At 32.8% G+C, this 17840-nt stretch overlaps 1 protein-coding gene across 1 annotated transcript in view; it reads left to right on the top strand.

Annotated features, from left to right (window-relative positions):
• Positions 1–17840, top strand: part of LOC142329404 (WD repeat-containing protein 47) — a 777359-nt gene that overhangs the window by 243901 nt on the left and 515618 nt on the right. The window contains exon 2 of the mRNA XM_075373979.1: positions 9387–10871. Within this exon, the coding sequence (XP_075230094.1) occupies positions 9406–10871 (1466 nt within the window). The 5' untranslated portion in view covers positions 9387–9405. The remainder of the gene's footprint in view (positions 1–9386; positions 10872–17840) is intronic.

The following is a 17840-nucleotide window of genomic DNA, read 5'->3' as shown; positions in this document are numbered from 1 at the left end:
AATATAAAAATTAGCAGATTATTTGAAATCGCAAAGTTTTAAATTTGATTGAATTTAGAAATAGAATAATTATTTAAAAACTGTTTTTGCCTTCTATTTCGAAATTCCGTTGTCCAGAAAGTTGAAATTTGGTTCAGTTCTTTGTATATCCTAACTTTAAATAAAATTCTCAATATTACGAAATAAAATGTTTAAATAATTTAGAAAAACAATTAAAATTTACGAAAAAAAATTAAATTTCTAATAAAAGGATTTATTAGATACGTTTAAATTTAATTAAAAATTAATTTTACCTTAATTTATTTCTTATATTTACAATACCCGCAGCTCATTCCAACGGTTAATTTGGATCCCAAGAATTACAGTTTGGAGTACTTTTACGGAACACGCAGAAATTAGGATTTTCCGACAGCCGACACTCGGTAAAGAAACTTTTCCGAACCTACGGTTATATTATAAACTTTCTTCTTTATTTTCACCGTTAGAACTTGTCCTAAAGGTTTGCTCTTTTATGTGAAATCACTCAAATTCAGAAATGTTCTTCATTCAAATCTTTTTCTTTTGGATTTTTTTTTAAAGGCCCCGTGTTTTTATCGTTATCACAATTTTTCAGCGTACAACGACCGTAATTTTGCATTTATAGAGAAATTTAATTTTTTAAATTTAAATTAAATTTAATTAAAATTTTTGGTTTTACATGTTTTGGGTTAAACAATAGCTCGATTGTACTGTGTTCATCTCGCATCATGGTTTTATTTCTTTTTGGCCTTTTCAATCTGTAGTAAATATATTTTATTTACATCATAATCTTTAACTCCCATCTTAAAAAAAAAACGAGTTATCTAGTTTCTGGAAGGTTAATCTAGTACCTAGTTGATAAGAATAAAAAAAAACAAATAACTAAAAGCGTTTTAATTTTTTGTGTAGGTTGATTGAATTAACTGTATTATTTTTTTCTATATGTATAAAAATTATTATCGTCGTACGTGATAACCGGTAGAAGTGGGTCGTTTACCAAATGTACATATTAAGAAAGTACAGGATTACCTTTTCATAGACTTGCCGAACAGGTTCACGTGTTTTAGCGGAGATTTATTTGCGTCTGTCTGTTGTATTCAGTATAATTCCGATAATATTTTCTTTTTACATTCTTTCTCCGTCCTGATTGATCGTCACTTTCTTTATAAAAGTGTAATTTATTTGTTCGTGTCTTTCAACCAGCCGTTGAACTTAACAAAGTTTTATCTATTGTTTACTAGATTTCATTTATTTCTTTTGATTTTCTAAGCGTATTTATTTATTTGTACGTTTTAATAGTAATACTAGTTCGGTTCTAAGTGTAAATATTTTTGTTTTCTAATTTTGTGTAAATCAGTCCATTATTGATTTCTTGTAAGTATGCTTTTCATTCGATTTTGTTCTACGCAATTTTTTTAAACTTATTTAAAATTTATTACATGGTAAATATTTTTTTTTTACCTTTTAGTTACCTTCGTTAAATTTTGTTTAATAATATGTTGTATATAAAAACAAGTAAAGCGACATTCTTTATCGGTAAATTCATTATTTATTCGCATATTATTTGTTTATAAAATTTATTAGAAAATCTGCTTTCAAAATTTAAAAAAAAACTTTCTCAAAAAGTATCGGTATAAACTTAAATTTATCATTATACAAAAATTAATTAATATATTAGGTAATAGGTAAGTAATATAATATGAAAAATACAATTGCCGATCGGCATGGCATTTTTCATACGCTACAAATTTCCATTTTCATATTTCCATGTACGTTTTAGCAACTGTGATGAATTAACTCATCAGTCAAGATATAAACAAGATGTTTTACGTTTATAATAAAGATAAATAGATTATTTATATCGTAATCTTGCTATACATCTACATATAAATCACTTTATCGTGTCTATAGAATTAAATGTTAACCCCTATCTCCTATAACAATCTGCTAATAGCATATAAGAACTTTTTATAAACAACCCGAGTAAATACACATTAATATTTGAATTCTTTTAACGCTTAGTATTATAAAATTATCACAGTAAAAATGAATTTTTTATAAACTTACAACAATGCTATTTTTAACTCGTAGATTTTTTAAATCGTCAACATTGAAATCGGAGAAGAGCCGTTCATTTGTATATAAATAATACGATTTACTTAAATAAATCCCGTAAAGAATTTGTAGGAATTATTCGGTAATAATCTTCTTTATTATTCCAAATAATTAATCCGTACGTTAACATTATACGGAGGTCCCTGGTGAAGTATTTGCCGATCTTGAGGTACTGATTCAGGGCATCAAAATAAACGAAAAGGTTCGTTTGGACAAATGCCTTATTTCGCTACATTTCCCCCTCTCTCCGCCATTTTGTGGTTTTCCCACAAAAAAAAATATACGAATTTTAATTAAATTTGGAGTACATTTTTCGAACAACGTCTTCTACAAAATAAAATAAATTTGAAAATTATATTTTATTTATTAATAGCTCCAGCTCCGTAAATATTAATTTAATTGAATTGTTTTATTAGATGAAATATTAAATTTTTTATTGTGAATAAAATGACTTTTTAGTTTTTCAACTAAAACTTCTGCAATGGCTGAAATTGTTAAAAATGGATCGCAAGAAATTATACGGTTTGACAATTTTGTGATTGTTTTATTTCCTTTTCTAATTAAATTACAAATGATTTTTCTGTATTTATAATAATAGAATATTGTTCTATTTTACAACAACTTTAAATACGGTACCATTTTCAAATTAATTTATTTATAGATGTTGTTGGGTAAATGTACACCGAATTTCATTAAAATATCTCTGTTCGTTATTAAGATATTAATTTTTATTGAAAAAAAGAAAAAAACATAAAAACAAAATGATGACAGGAAAAATAAAGCGAAGAAGGGCATTTGCCCGCGTGAATTTTTTTTTGTTTTTTGCGATGTCCTGAGTCAGTCCCTGAAACAACTCCCGGGACACTATGGATAATACATCATTTTTAACTTAACACCCACGATATACCGCTTTAAAATTAATTTTTTTTAATTTTTAACTCATATCTTCTTCGATATCTTCTCTTCTATCTGAAACCAGAATTATTAGTAAGTATGCATTTTTAGTCTCTGTTTATTTAAAAATCATTGTAGAATTTTATCAAATTAGGAAGAATATAAAATATAATCTGTTCTTAAAAAAACAGAAAAAAAAGAAAAGTGATTCATTTGAGATCTATGGTTATTTAATTCGAGTGTTTTATGTAATATTTGAATGGTCTTGAGATTCTGTTGGTTTTGCGCTGAATGGATCACTGGAGTTCATTTTTTTTTTTTGGCAAGTTCTTTCTTTTCTTGCTGATTTGTTGTTTTTCAGCTTTCCTTTTTTGTCAGTAATTTCTAAGGGTTTCAGATCTTCTTGCCCTTTCTTGTTCAGCATACACCCGGCTTATTGTTTTCTTGGGTTATGATAGGAATCTTGTTTCTTTATTTTTTAATTTCTCATAGTTTCCGGTTTTCGTTTTTAGGTTTTCACGGGTTACGTCTAATTCCTCCATGTCTTTCTGTACTTCGTATAACCGGTTCGGTCTGCTTTTCTTGTTCCAGAAAAGTTCGATTATCCGTCTGATAAGTCTGGTCTCTTCCGTTCTGAAAATATGTCCTAGAAAGGAAATTCTCTTCTTTCTAAATTTATTAGTTATCGGGATGAGAGTTTTGTAAATCTCTTCGTTTGGAATAATTGGACGAATTGATTTCGGAACGATTTTAAAATCGTATTTTAAAAATACGATATACAATATTTTGTATTTTCCAAATACAAAATCTTATTTTCTTAAAATCGTTCGGGTCTCCACGTGGTTCGTCTGGATACCTTATGGAGAACTGGAGATATCCATAAGTGGACTAAATCGAAATCGAACCTCTTTGGCTAAACTCCAAAGTTGTAAACTCCTGGGCTTGCCCGCAACACAGGAAAGAAACATCCTAGAAAGTTCAAGTATGGAAAGTTCTTTTATTACTAATTATATCCCTTCTGGTTAGAACCAGAGAAGTTCACCATCGGATCGGGAAGGTGGACAAATAAGAGAAACTTCTAAAGACGAATCGGAGCGTCGGAATACACCCAAAAAACAAACAGTTATAACAAAACAGTTCCACTACTTTGCGCTGTTTTATTATAATAAAATTGCTTTTAAAAAGTGTAAAATTTTTTTAAAGAATTCTTCATTAATTTCCACGTTTAATAATTTTTTACTATTATGAGATTATTTTATGTGCACATCTTGATATTACACTGCAATTCCACTATGGACTGTAATACAGAGATGCTCACATTTGGTTTGATTCACGAAATGTAGTTATGCACAACTGTTAATGTCTTAGTATTGGAAATTTACACCATTTTCCCGAAGGCAGGTCCGAATTCTTCGCACCATATTTTTTGAGATGAATTCCATTAGTTCTGATTTCCTACGAAGGGTGTCAAAAATTATAGTTCCGACCTGCCTTCAGGAAAATGGTGGACATTTCCAACACTTGCTGTAAGACATTACCAGTTGTACATAACTACATTCGGTGAATCAAACCAAATGTATCTCTATAATATAGTCCATACTGGAATTGTAGTGTATAGTATCATGATGTGCAAGATAAAATCATCTCACTATATAATTCAACATGCCTTTTTAGCAAAGTTTTATTGATAAAAAAATGAAACCGTACTTTGTATTGATGTTAAATTTAGGCTATAAGTAATTATTTTGATCAAAATAAAAATATTTTGTGTTATTCGACGAAAATTTTTGTTTGGCGTTAAATAATTAATTGTTAATACATACAAACATACATTCATATATTATATAACAGGATATCCCATATAAAACGCAACCCAACCTTATATTGGTAGGTATTGAAATAATAAAAAGGCATGTGTAAATGTAAATGTAATTTTTATTATTACCATCCATTACCTTACATTTAGAGTAAATGTTGGAAGTGGCCGCTATCTTCTTGAATACAAGCTTCAATTCTTTTTACAGCGTTTCTTGCAACTTTTTTCAGTTTGTGGCTGGATATTTAATACAGCTTGTTCAATATTGACTTTCAATTGCTCAAGTGTTCGTGGTTTGTTGCTGTAGCCTTTTTCTTTGAGGTAACCCCGTAGAAAAAATCCGCCGCAGTCAAATATGGAGATCTTGGTGGCCACAAGCCTCGACCGATAACACGATTACCGAAGAATTCCTCAACGAAATCAGAAGTTGAACCTGCGTAGTACGATGTCGCACCGTCATGTTGTAGCCGCCAGTATCTGTCTTCCTCTTAGAGTGAGATGAACCGAAATAAAATATCCTGGTATCGTTCTGCATTAATGGTGTACTCGAAAAAATAGGACCGATTATTTTCTTCAGCGATATCGCGTACCACACGCCCGACTTCTACGGGTGTAATTGTTTTTCGTGATAAACGTGGGGATTTTCAGCGCTCCAAATACTACTGTTTTGGTTGTTTACGTAGCCATCCAAATGAAACCGTGCTTCATCTGTGAAAAATAACGAATCCATAACGTTAATTCCCTCACGCAGAAATCGACGGAACCGTTGACAATATTGTAGCCGTTTTTCTTCGTCGGGCTCAAGAAGTCGATGAACCGTTTGAACGCGATAAGGTCGTAATCGTAATCGTTCGGTCGACCGATGAACAGTCGATTTAGACAAATTAATTTCAGCAGACAAACGTCTGATCGATTTATTTGGCGAGGCGAGTAATCGGTCTTTGATTTCATTGACTGTATCTGTATTCAACACCGACGCAGATCTTTTGTGTTCCTTGTTATTAACAGAACCGGTCTCTCTAAATTTTGCGACTAACCTTAATACTGATGATTTGTTAGGAGCCGGTTTATCTGGGTACTTATGGCGAAACAAATCTTGCACTGCGACCGCTGATTTCGTACTGAAGTACGACTCGGCAATGAAAACACGTTCATCTAGCGAAAACACCATCTTGTCTCTAGCAATACACCGAACGTTATGATTGCATTGTTGTTACTATCGGTAGTGTTCTACTGCGTCGCCGCGATGTTCAGATGTTGGACGAGTCCATTTCAGTAACGAGTAGGGGAGTAAGCTTGACTTTTGAAATTTCATGGATGAGTGATTGATGGGTTGCGTTATATATGGGACACCTATATATATATATTTATTTATTATTATTTTTTTTTAACTAGCTGAAGGACATACACGCTTTCTTTTTCTTTTTTCTTTTCTTACTTTGTCCATTTTACTCCTTTTACTATCCCATATAGATAGCTGTACAGCAGAGCTATAGCTCTAGAAGGGAAATTATTGTAATCGGTCTAATTTGGGAATTTACGGTTTTCACCGGATCTTGACATTTTGATACCTAAGGAACCCAAAACACCAGATGGAAATTTCCCGGATGTTGATGTTTGTATGTACGTGTGTTCGATGTTGGCCTCTAAATCACCTTACATCTTCAGAAATATTGAACCGACTTTGATCAAACTTGGTCAGATTACTTCTATATATGGGGCACTTATACCAATAAATTTCTACTTAACATTTGAAGATGGTGAGGCAGCAATTTTTTTACAGCAAGGTCGTTCTCATGATCTCATGATTTTGCCTAAATTAAGGTCATATTTTTTTCTTAACCACAATTTTTAACTATTAAAAAATAACGTTATTTATAATAAACCTTTTTGCAAAATTGCATCCCCACCCCCCTAAAAATAGTGCTGTTGTGGTCGTCTGTTGCGCTGTTGTGTTCTATGCAAGTTGTAAAATTACAATGCTCTTGTTAGTGCCGAACGTCACCGCTACTACCGCCTCACTCGCGCGAATTAAATACGGCGTGCCCGCGTGCTTTGGTTAGAATCATTTAATTAAATAAACGAAAGATTTTTAAATAAAATGATAAATATTTTAAATTAAGTTGTGTGTGTAAGCCGTGCGTCAGAAAGAACCTATAGTTTTTACCGAGGGTACCACACCTACAATTGTGTTAGCTTTTTTTTGGGGAGGGGATTTGTTCTGGAATCTTTTCATATTTTTGTTCATTTTTCTCTACTTTTAATATCTTCTGCGGTTATTTGTTTTTCTTTAAAACTTGAGGTTTCTTTAAATCATTTTAGTTACACTTTTTTATTTGCGAAGTGGTCGTGTATTTTCTTTATTATTCTAACATTTCAAATAAAGGCGGCTGTAAAACTGGAATCGTTTCCTTTTAATTGTATTAGAAACTTTTTTGAGGATTTGAGTTCTCTTACATGAATTTCACTTTAAACTGTTTTTTTAGATATTCTTTAATTATGTATTTTGTTCCTTGATCTATTCCTAATCTGATCCGAATTCCTGTAAAAGGACATCCTTCGTAGAAAATTTTTTTAGAGAAATTTTTCAGTTTGTTCATATAGTGATTTATTGGATTGTATTTTCCTGCCTTCTTCGGTTTATATAGGTGGAAAATCTTTCCGTAAGACTTCTTTCGTATTTTTCTTCTTTTAAATAAACTTTTATTACGAGAGGCATGTAAATTTTCTGGATTTTAATACTGTATTGTTTTAATTTTTCATTTCTGGATAAGGATATTTTGCTATAAAAATGTTTAATTATTGCATAGGCTTTATTTATGTGTATTATCCTTTTTTTTAGAGCTTTCTTTTTACCCTGTTTTGTTCTGTTATTTTACCAAGGTTAAATCAATTAAACGTTTCTATTCTGTTTTTAAAGTTAGACTTAAATTTTGTATTTTCGCTGAAAATCTGAAGACCTAGTCTAACAATGATTTTGTTTAAATGTTCTATTTGTTTTTTCATTGATTGTACTTCTACTAGGAACGCTAAATCGTCTGCGAAAACAAAAAAATGCTATTTTGTGTTTTACTTTCTTTTATGTCCTAAACGGTTTTTTTTGTGTTTTTTCGGTATACAGTTAAACAGAATCTGGTATACAGATGGTCCATCTCTTTTGAAACGTCTGTACTTATCAGGAACGGTTCTGAGATTTCTCACACGAATTTCACTTTAAACTCTTTCTTTTGGTTTCTTTAATTATGTTTCTTATTTTCTGATCTATTCCGTATTCCTATAAAATATTAAATATAGTTATTCTGCCTGCAAAGTAAATGCCTTTTTGAAGTTTATATAGGTGGCAACATAGTTTATGGCAGATAAATATTTGTGACTAATTACGGTTTTTAAAGTTAAAAATTTGATTATATTATTGTATTGTTTATTTTTTATCGACTTCCGTAAATTTTAACAATTTTTCGTAGCTTTTGTTCGCTTCTTCCGCTCCGACAAAAATGCTTATATTTATATTTCGTAGGTTTTTAACAATCCCGTATTGCATAAATACGCTTAATTGTTTTGCAATCAAAAGCTTCTGATGCGGGTAGCTGTATTAATTATAGTAAATTTCCGATATTCATTCGACGTTTAAGTTCTTGAAGCATTATGAAATTAAATATTGAAATCGATATGGTTTCTAGGATTTACTAATCTTTGATGTTCCTAGTTTTTGTCATATTCTGTATTTAGGTACAAACATCTTGAGTTGTACAATCTGATGGAAAGGACGATTTAAAAAAAAAAAATATCCGGAGAATAATAAAAACGTATCTATTTTTTTATTAATGTTGATCTCGTTTTGTAAAAATCTTTTGTTCCCAAGAGGCCAACATTCCACCATCGAAAAGAAAAATATATTTTAAAAAATTGTTAGTAATTCTGTGACAAAGAAATGTTTATTGAAATAAAGGTCATAAAATTACTAACAATTTTTTAGGGAAATATTTTTTCTTTAATAAAATGCATCCTGAGCTATACATTATTTTTAAAAAGTTAGTTTAAATATTGGGACACCCCGGTGAATAATTTAGTTTTTAGATTTCTATCAGGATTGTAAATTTTCATCCTATAAGTTTCTTTTAAAGTGTGGTAGTTTCTATTCGTTTGTTCTTACTGGATAAGCGATGAAGACAAATGTACTTAATTTTATAGATACTCGTATTATTCACATTTATAACTACGATCAAACATTATAGAAGGAAGTTGTAGATATCATGTTAATAAGGAAAATTCTATTAGCGATTTTCAAGCCTTATCTTACAGACTGAACGATCTTTACGTGTTAATTCGTATACCAAATTTGCGTATACTATTGTTAAGTAAGTTTCATAACGTTTTATGAACGTAAATTTGTACATGAATGTGGTTAACTATGCCTCGTACTCGGTCGTTTTTATTATTGTAATTAAAATTACACTGATTAAATGTATATATATTTTTTAACCGATAAAACTTATTATATTTTATTTTGTTAATAAAATTTATACCGTTTTTATGTTTACAGGTTGAAAATACGGTACGTAATGCCGTCGGCGCATCTGACGCTGCGAGAGGAGGATGTGGTGCGTCTGGCTCTCGAATTCTTACATAATCGAGAGCTGCACATCTCGCAACTCAGTTTAGAGCGTGAGACCGGTGTTATAAACGGAGCGTATTCAGATGACGTTCTATTTCTTCGGCAATTAGTTCTTGACGGACAGTGGGATGACGTGTTGGAGTTTATACAACCTCTAGAGGCGTTACCGGCCTTCGATATGCGTCGTTTTCGTTACACCGTATTAAAACATAAATACGTGGAGCTTTTGTGTATAAAATCAGAAGCCAGTGGTAACGGTGGAAGTGTAGATAGCGCCGTAGAAGAAGTCGTCAAAGTTCTCGGCGAATTAGAAAAGGTGGTGAGTTCGAAAGAAGATTATTCAAACCTTTGTCTTCTGTTAACGTTACCTAGACTGTCTGATCATTTACACTTTAAAGATTGGAATCCTAGCAACGCGAGAGTCCAGTGCTTCCGCGACGTATTTCCTCTAGTCGAAAAGTTCCTACCCGGCGAACGTAAAACCGATCGCGGTTCGGGCCACGCTTGTTCTACGGCCAAAAACGACCGTTTAGTTCAGCTGATCATCAAGGGTGTGTTGTACGAATCGTGCGTAAATTATTGCCAAGCGAAAGCTACCGGTTCCAAAGATTCTCATAATACCGAAATGAATTTTTCTCGTCTTTTAGACGGTTCTGTCGGTTTCAGTGATTCCGATTTAAGTTTGTTATCCTGGTTACAAAGCATACCCCCGGATACTTTCAGCGTCCCTTTCGAACAGCGTACGTTAAACGTGGACGTCGAACGTCTCGAACGACCGTCTTTAGAGACTTCTTGGACCGAACACATGCTGGTGACTCCGATCAAACCGAAAACGTTTCCGCATTCGGCTATGCCTTTTACGAGACCGCGTTCTGCGGCAGACATCATGTCCAGATCCCTTTTGCCGGCTCTAGAAGGAAGTTCTTCCGCTCGAGTCTCGAAAGCTACCCTTATGGCTCTTTCTACGGGCGATATTTTACCCGACGCGGTCATGTCGAGATCCTCGTTCGCTAGTTTTCATCTTACCGGCCATAAAAGTAATAAACTTATGAACACGTCGGTAGACCGGTTATTCGATAACGATAATGAAGTTTTTCTTAGCAGTAGTTTTACGGAATTTCAATTACCGTCGATTTCGGAAGCCCAGACGGCACCGGAAGCGCGACCGAAAACTCCTGATAAAAAATCAACGACCGGTCTTTCGAACGCTTCTACTCCGGAACATCGATCTACGTCTACGACGGCGAGATCATCGCGACGAGATTCGCTCTCGGATAAAACGACGCTTGTGCTCAACGATAGTTTCGACGGAGATTTGCTCAAAGAATATCAAAAACAAAAACAACGATTTCACGAGAACGCATTGAAAGAGGAAAAATTTATCGGTGACTGTAGCAGATTACCAGAAGATAGGTAAGAATTATTAATTATATATTTTTAGTTACGCTTTTGGTTCGCGTTTTGATGTAATTTATCGCTTTTCAGTATCTATAATTCACCGTAACAAATTGAAAAACTACATGCTAAACCGTCCTAAGTCATTTTTTTGTAATAAACGGTTAGAGTGTTTATTTTGTAGTCAAGTCATACGGGAATATATTGCACCGTTTTATTTCTTTCAAACTGGCCTAAGTCATATGATGTTTTCCAAAGAAGCCTTTGTTATCTGCTCCCTGGGTCGGTCCGGCATTCAAGCATCCGGCTACCGACTCAACCCAGAGGAGTATTCTGTGACTGTCATGGGTCTTCCCACCCCCAGGCAGTATGTCCGGCACGGCAGGTCGGCCCACCGGTTCTGGATCTGCCTCTAACTGACGGAACAGGGATGAAACCAGGCCGTTCCCGGGGTCCCCTCCCTACCAGCCGGGACTCGGCCTTTAATTAATTTTGTTTGCCCGCCTTAAGCTTTGAGGCGAGAGAGGCCGGGCCCGGCTATGCCGTTCCCGGATCCCGTCTCAGACGCCGGTACTAGGTCTTACTTTTATTTTCTCTAAAGAAACCTAAGTCAACAAATAAGCTGACTGAGAGGCTGCAATATTAATCACAATGAACCACGCAATAACACGTGTATAAATGTTTTTACTATTAGTTTTACTGAATTATTGAAAGTACTAGGGCAAGGCTGGCAAGTGTATTACTATAAGCAAATATCAAAAACTTTCTTGATCAGCGAGTTCTCAAAAAACGCAAACTAAACAAGTTTACTTTAGCGGTCCAGATACGCATGAAGTGTTGAAGAAAGAAGTGCAGCTAAATGAAGCGTATCTCAAATATTCAAATTGTTTCGTTTGAAATATTTCATTTCAGATATTCAGCCTGTCGGCTACATAAGCGAAGAAAAAAAAGAACGATCTTCTTAAACTTTTGCGATACGTATCTCTTAATGACGAAGAAAAATATTTTTGCGATAATGCTTTGAGAACAAAGTGTAATGGAAGTGATACAGTGGTTTATGAAGGTTGCTAAGACCCAGGATATTTAAATGAAGTTATTTAATTTTTAAATACTTTTTATAAATGTTCACTTTTTTTGTGACTCCTTTTTAAATAAGAAACTTTAAAATTTATTTAAAGAAAGACTGTTAATTTTTAAAAAGTCCTTCGGACAGCTGGGCTCGGGTCCGAACGACTCCCACAGCTCCTGGCAACTCATTCGGCTCCGTACTGATCACACAGCTCCTGGCGGCTCACTCGGCTTTATCCACGCTATAAAAGTCCCGTACTAGAATAGTTTACTTCCTTTATGGAGAGACTCATCTTCTGTTTGTTTTGAATGTACAAATAATTAATTTACAAGTTCGAGATTATAATAAAAACAATTTATATTATAACCGAAGTCAAAACTTTATTTATTTGTATGAACCGGCGAACGATAAAATATTTAGAATAATTTAAACCCAACCGAGGTGTTGGACAACCGAAGCGGCAAATTATTCGACAGAGGTATCAGTGAAGAAAATTAACCGGTTTTGTAATTATTTTTAAAGTTATATTTCTGATATTTGCTTATGTTGTTCGCCAGAATCTGTTCACATCTACAGATATTTTTTGTGTCGATTCTTTTTATAAATTTATTGTAATAGAAAGTTGTAAACGGTCATTTCTCCTTGTTTCTCCTTGTAATTAGTCTTAAGCGATATCATTAACTAAACATTATTACTTCGTTCATTCCAAAATATCCTAAGTCAGTGACGTAGGATAGAACATACGTAAACTAGAAACTTAGAATACGAATAGGTAGAAACTACGATAGGAAGGACTTAGGACAGAAAATTTCATTTTCAGCAGAAACTTTTCACCGTTTCACAATTTATTAATTGGTTTTTTTAGCTTCCAACAATTTGAAATAATGATTTAGGAGAGTGAAATTTATCTCTTCAATTATGCTTCGTCTGAATGATTACTGTATTTTTGTTTAATCTCATCTTAAATTTAAATTATTAATAATGCTAAGCTGAATGATATTATTTTACGGATTTTTTTTAAAAAGTATACAATTTTCTATTTTTATTCATTAAAGGTTTTTTTTGCTCGATGATATCATCACATAAGCTTGAAGTTTAGGATAAGGAATTAGGATTTTTGGGAAATGGAAATGAAAATTTAGCGCGTGAAAATGACAAGCCTGACTGGAATTCGAATCCGGGACCTCCGGATGAAAGGCCGAGACGCTACCACTCAGTCACAGAGATCGGCAAATCCATATAAATATAAATGTAAATGTTCGTTTGTTCAAAATCTTAAATCTCCGAAAGTTCTTCACCGATGGCTTTGAAATTTTGACACAACGTTGCATTCGAATACGCGCGTGTTTTTATGTACCTAATATGTCACACCTGTGACAGGTAAAAACATTATTTTTTTTTTAAAACAGCGCTATCTCTTGAACACGCGCTAATACTAAATATTTTGCGATTCCATTTCAGTGTTTCCGTTACAGATTAAAAAACTACTGGACCGATTTACGCGCGAGGGAAAAAGGAAGGAAGGGAAAAATGGAAAAAGAAATGGTGAAAGGAGGAAAGAGGAAGGGGAAACAAGGGAAAGATAAATGATGGAAGAAAAGGGAAACGGGGGAAAGAGAATATGGTAAAAATGAAAACGGGAAAAGAGCAAAAAAGGAAAAAGGTAAAGGCTAAATTTTGTGAAGTTCCGTCATGTTCATCTTGTTAATGTTTTATCAAACTTTCAATTGTGTTCCTTTAATCTATATATATACTCAAATCTAGGAATATGGAAGCATTGCCTAGTCTTTTAGTACTTAATAATTACATATGTAGATCGCGCAGATACAAATATCTTATAAAATATATAATATATCTTATATAAAAATTTTTAAATACAAAAAAATACAGTTTTTACAATTTTTTATTAAGATATACGTGAAGAAAGCAATTAAACGTTCCTTGGTGGAAGAAATTTCAACAAAACGAATAACTTAAGAAAAGGATTTGTTTGCTGATTTTTATTAATATTAAGGTAAAATACACAAGTGTTACCAAACAACGTCAACTTACATCATATTGCCTGGGCTTTTAAATGGAATCATTATTTTTAAATTATTTAAATGGTAATTTTAAAATGATTGTATTCTATTAATAATTTACTTATTAAACCACTAAAAATACTTTTTACATCTGCGTTAGTGTCTATCGATAAAATAAAAATTGTTTTCCCGAAAGGCTTGTTATTATCCATGGTAGAACCTTTTTTATTTAAAAGGACACATATCTATTAAATTTTATTGTGTTGAATGTATTTTAAATAATAGAAATATGGTCTTTTAAAATTTAAATCACCTTTTTTTTTTGTCTTCAATCATTTGACTAGTTTGATGCAGCTCTCCAAGATTTCCTATCTAGTGCTAGTCGTTTCATTTCGATATACCCTCTACATCCTACATCCCTAACAATTTGTTTTACATATTCCAAACATGGCCTGCCTACACAATTTTTTCCTACTACCTGTCCTTCCAATACTAAAGCAACTATTCCAGGATGCCTTAGTTTGTGGCCCATAAGTCTGTCTCTTCTTTTAACTATATTTTTCCAAATGCTTCTTTCTTCATCTATTTGCCGCAACACTTCTTCATTTGTCACTTTATCCACCCATCTCATTTTTAACATTCTGCTATAGCACTGCATTTCAAAAGCTTCTGATCTTTTCTTCTCAGATACTCCGATTGTCCAACTTTCACTTCCATATAAAGCTACACTCCAAACATATACTTTCAAAAATCTTTTCCTGATATTTAAATTAATTTTTGACGTAAACAAATTATATTTCTGACTGAAGGCTCGTTTAGCTTGATTCGGCATTTTATATCGTTCCTGCTTCGTCCATCTTTAGTAATTCTACTTCCCAAATAACAAATTTCTTCTACCTCCATAAACTTTACTTCTCCTATTTTCACATTCAGCGGTTCATCTTTGTTATTTCTACAACATTTCATTACTTTTGTTTTGTTATTGTTTATTTTCACGCGATAGTTCTTGCGTAGGATTTCATCTATGCCGTTCATTGTTTCTTCTAAATCCTTTTTACTCTCGGCTAGAATTACTATGTAATCAGCAAATCGTAGCATCTTTCTCTTTTCACCTTGTAATGTTACTCCGAATCTAAATTGTTCTTTAACATCACTAACTGCTAGTTCCATGTAAAGATTAAAAAGCAACGGGGGTAGGGAACGTCGGACTCCCCTTTCATATTACGGCTTCTTTCTTATGTTCTTCAATTATTATTGTTGCTGTTTGGTTGCTGTAAATGTTAGCAATTGTTCTTCTATCTCTGTATTTCAACCCTAATTTTTTTTTAAAATGCTGAACATTTTATTCCAGTCTACGTTATCGAATGCATTTTCTAGATGTATAAATGCCAAGTATGTCAATTTGTTTGTTTTTAATCTTCCTTCTACTATTAATCTGAGGCCTAAAATTGCTTCCCTTGTCCCTATACTTTTCCTGAAACCAAATTGGTCTTCTCCTAACACTTCCTCCACTCTCCTCTCAATTCTTCTGTATAGAATTCTAGTTAAGATTTTTGATGCACGACTAGTTAAACTAATTGTTCTGTATTCTTCACATTTATCTGCCCCTGCTTTCTTTGGTATCAGGACTATAACACTTTTTTTGAAGTCTCACGGAACTTCCCCTTTTCATAAATATTACACACCAGTTTGTATAATCTATCAATCGCTTCCTCACCAGCATTGCGCAGTAATTCTACAGGTATTCCGTCTATTACAAGAGCCTTTCTGCCATTCAAATCTTTTAATGCTCTCTTAAATTCAGATCTCAGTATTGTTTCTCCCATTTCATCCTCTTCAACTTCCTCTATAACACCATTTTCTAATTCATTTCCTCCGTATAACTCTTCAATATATTCCACCCATCTATCGACTTTACCTTTTGTATTATATATTGGTGTACCATCTTTGTTTAACACATTATTAGATTTTAATTTATGTATCCCAAAATTTACCTTAACTTTCCTTAATGCTCCGTCTATTTTACCAATGTTCATTTCTCTTTCCACTTCTGAAATCACCTTAAAAACAGAAATAGTATTTTTATTATTAAAAAACGGTGACATTTAACTATGTTTTCACGTTCCTTACCGATACTAATATTTCTGAATTACAGTAATGGTCTTCAGATATTTCCACTATTCTATCAAAGTTTATCTTTTCTTCCGATTCAAGTCTTATTTTTGTTCAGTTCACATATAGCACTTCTTCTTTTTCTTGTTTAGCCTCCGGAAATTACCTTTCAGATAAGACTTCAGAGGATATGTATGAGTGTAAATGAAGTGTAGTCTTGCACAGTCTCGGTTCGACCATTCCTGAGATGTGTAGTTAATTGAAACCCAACCACCAAAGAACACCGGTATCCGCGATCTAGTATTCAAATCCGAGTAAAAATAAATGGCTTTACTAGACCTTGAACGCTGAAACTCTCGACTTCCAAATCAACTGATTTGGGAAGACGCGTTCACCACTAGACCAACCCGGTGGGTTTCACATGTTGTACTGATCTCATTTAAAATCACCCCTCTTCTTTTAAAGATGTGTTTTTATTTTTCTACCCTTCCCTTTTATTAATATTATTGTTTAACCCCCCTCTCATTCGTTAACCATGTTGTTTTTTGTAATTTTTAACTGGTTCACCTTATTTTTTATAGGTTTTAATTTATCATCATCATTATTTAAAATTCTTGAACTTATTAGTTAAAATTATGACTCATTTTTGTTGTTTTCCACTGTACGTTTGTCACGAAGTACGTGTGGGTGTGTATGTGTGTGTATGCGCCCGCGCTTGGTATACTCATTTTAATTTTTTCAGTTAAAAAACTTTTTTCATTTGTCTGTTGTTTTTTTTTTAACATTGCACTATTTCTATTTTGTTGCTCATTTTGTATGTTTTTTCTGTAGAGATTAAGTGGAAGCGATTGTCTTGTTTTTCTTAACTTCACCTCTTATATAAAGCAGTTTTTCTTTCTCCCTCAAACGCTCTTACTATCTATCTGTAGTTCTTTCCTTCGTTGTATGTTAATCTCCTCTTTTTTACCTTTATTCCTCAGTAAAACACGCTTATCCATTCTCATAGCGGTCTTTTTATTGTATATTAATGATAATGATTGTATTTTATACTTCTATTAACCGATACGTTTTGAAGTTTTTTCTTTCAAATAATTTTTTTTTGTTTTATTTAATTCTGACGTACCGATGAGCGTTAAAGAAATAAAAGGTAATCTCTTAAGTAAATAAATCCATTGTAGCTGTTCTTTATGCCTGTAAATTCTCTTTGTATGAGAGATGCGAGAGTAAAAATAACGTAAACATTTTATTTTTGATACAGTTATCCAAAGAAGATTGTTCCTTTTTACTCGACCGTGTTTAAATAATGTATGTTTGTTTTTCTTCTCTTCTGTAGCTTCATAGATCCAACCGATTACAAATAACTTTTGATAGTAACAGGTTTTCGGTCTGGAAGTAATATATGCTATCTTAAATTTTCTTAACAAATAATGGGGGCGCTACATTGTGGGGAAAACATTAAAAAGTACACTATTTTCCAATTTTAATGTTAGTATTCCTTAAAGAAACGTGTTTTGCCTCTTGTGATATTATCGAAAAACTCATCGTTCTCGAAATGTAGGAGAAAAATGTGCACAGCAGAACAACAGAACTGCATCGCGGCAAGCACCCGCCTGCGCTTAGTATATTGCCGGTACGCGTTGCATTGAATCGATTAAAATTTCTGTTTAAGTAGCACAAAGTTTCTAAAACACAAAATTTACCCTAGTTTGGTATCTAATTGATTAGTATATTGAATGGTAAAGTTATGGAAACAACAAAAATGCGCTAAATAAAATAATTATTTTT

This window comes from Lycorma delicatula, chromosome 8, assembly GCF_047948215.1.
Source record: "Lycorma delicatula isolate Av1 chromosome 8, ASM4794821v1, whole genome shotgun sequence".
NCBI lineage: Eukaryota > Metazoa > Arthropoda > Insecta > Hemiptera > Fulgoridae > Lycorma > Lycorma delicatula.
The sequence above is the reverse complement of the archived record's forward strand: the minus strand, read 5'-3'. Positions and strand labels throughout refer to the sequence as shown.